Here is a 1,741-nt window from a genome sequence, read left to right as displayed (position 1 = left end):
GCACAGTGCTTTGCAGAACTACACCATCAGTGCTTCCTTTGCGTGCGTGGTGCCTTGGCGGTCTCTGCGCCGTGCCTGTCGGCGGCTCCGTTGATTCATTTCGGTTGCGAGTGCGAATATGTGAAGTTAGCGGTATTGTTTTCGTGGACCAGGAAGTGCGCAACGGTCTTACCTTTCGGACCAACCACCTTCGGACGACTGACGGTTGTGCTGAACAACCAGCTCGATTTTCGCTGAAAGGGTGCCGGTTAGGCATGCTGGAAAAGGCATGCAGCTTTATATTGGCCCTTAAGTTTGTTGGAGCGGAAATGGATGATGGAGCGCTTGGCGAGAGCAACGGCCGATTCACTGGAATACCTAGACATGTTTGGCGATCATTGTCTACTACGTTTTATGTGTCTGGTGGTAGCAAGCAAGCTAGTTGGCGCGTCCTGTCTCGCACTTTCAGCAGAAGGCGATGGTGGTGCTTTTCCGTGAGTATATCTGCATCTGGCAATTTTTTGAAAGAACTGCAGTGATGCCTCTTTTCTTTGCATGCCGTGTACCGTGATGTTCACGGCATACACAGCTTCGGAAGTCAGGAAGGCCAGCACGCGGGTTGGTTTGATTGTTGGGCAATGGGGCTGGGACGCCTACGAACTGTGCGCCCTTCNAAGGCCAGCACGCGGGTTGGTTTGATTGTTGGGCAATGGGGCTGGGACGCCTACGAACTGTGCGCCCTTCCGACGACGCGCAGCGAAGCTGACGCTCCGGCTTTGCAGGTGCAATCTCTCGGTTCCGTGGTAGCATGCATTGTTAGCTATGCATCGGAAGAACCTGTGGGTCTTTTCGGCCCAGTATATTTTTGGATGTATGCAGGAGCAAATGTCAGCGGAGGTGCTTGTGTTTGGAACTCGAGGTGGGACGAAGCGGTCTTGCGCGGGTAGCATATGGTGCCTCGATTGTTACAGAAGGTAGGTTAAGGCTGCATCCGTGTGTTGTTGTGTAGCGATATCCTTCGGGCCTGTTAAGAGGCCACTTGGCGGGGGTTTTCGATCAATTCGTACTATGGGCTGAACAGTTGACGAGGTAGGTTTGCGTTCTGACTGACGGTTCGTCGTGACGATGGTGGCGATCGTGCGTGTTCAGTCCTTTGCAGTTCAGGTGCGTGGCCTTAAGACATGTACGTGCTTGCTTTTGCCTTGCGCGTATGCATAGGTCGGTTGTGTCCGAGTCTGTGTGGCTTTGTATTCTCATGTTTTCCTGATTTGTGCGTGATTCATATTTGACGTGTGGTGTTGCCTTGCGTGTGTATCTTAGCATCTTGGACTCTTTTGAGCACTGGTACTATCTGCTCCATATTATCACTGTCGCCTCACTTCAGGAGGGATTACTGGAGTGGGGGGATTGCGCTGCGCAGATTGTGCACATTGGCAGGAAGATTTATTAATCACTTCAAAGACTGAGGGTGTGCCATTCAAAGATAGTGTTAATTGAATTTTGCAGTACGGCCCCGCCTTAAAGTGTTTGCGCATGCGTGCAATACCTGCAGAACCGCGACCCCGCGTAGGCGTATCGCCTGGTGGAGACAATACCGTGTGCTAAATTCTTTGGTCTTTCTTCAAACGGCAGACGGAACTGGACGAAAAGTGCTTGCAGACTTCGTGCGAATATGACTGATGCTTGCTGCTAAAGAGCCTAAGCCTTCATGGCCGCATTACGCCTGACACGGGCAAGAGGTTCGTTGCGCAGCTATCGGAGT

At 52.0% G+C, this 1,741-nt stretch overlaps 1 protein-coding gene across 1 annotated transcript; it reads left to right on the top strand.

The window, feature by feature from the left end:
• Window positions 1-617: 617 nt before the first annotated feature.
• On the top strand, window positions 618-1,246 carry EMH_0095760 (uncharacterized protein; the record flags this gene model as incomplete). The annotated part of the gene is given in 4 exon segments (XM_038023205.1): window positions 618-652; window positions 656-761; window positions 859-953; window positions 1,198-1,246. Coding segments are annotated over 4 exon segments (285 nt in total).
• Between the last annotated feature and the right edge of the window lie 495 nt (window positions 1,247-1,741).

The sequence above is a fragment of the Eimeria mitis genome, genomic scaffold, assembly GCF_000499745.2.
Source record: "Eimeria mitis Houghton genomic scaffold, Emh_scaff8750, whole genome shotgun sequence".
Taxonomy (NCBI): domain Eukaryota; phylum Apicomplexa; class Conoidasida; order Eucoccidiorida; family Eimeriidae; genus Eimeria; species Eimeria mitis.
This window is presented reverse-complemented; position numbering and strand designations above follow the sequence as displayed.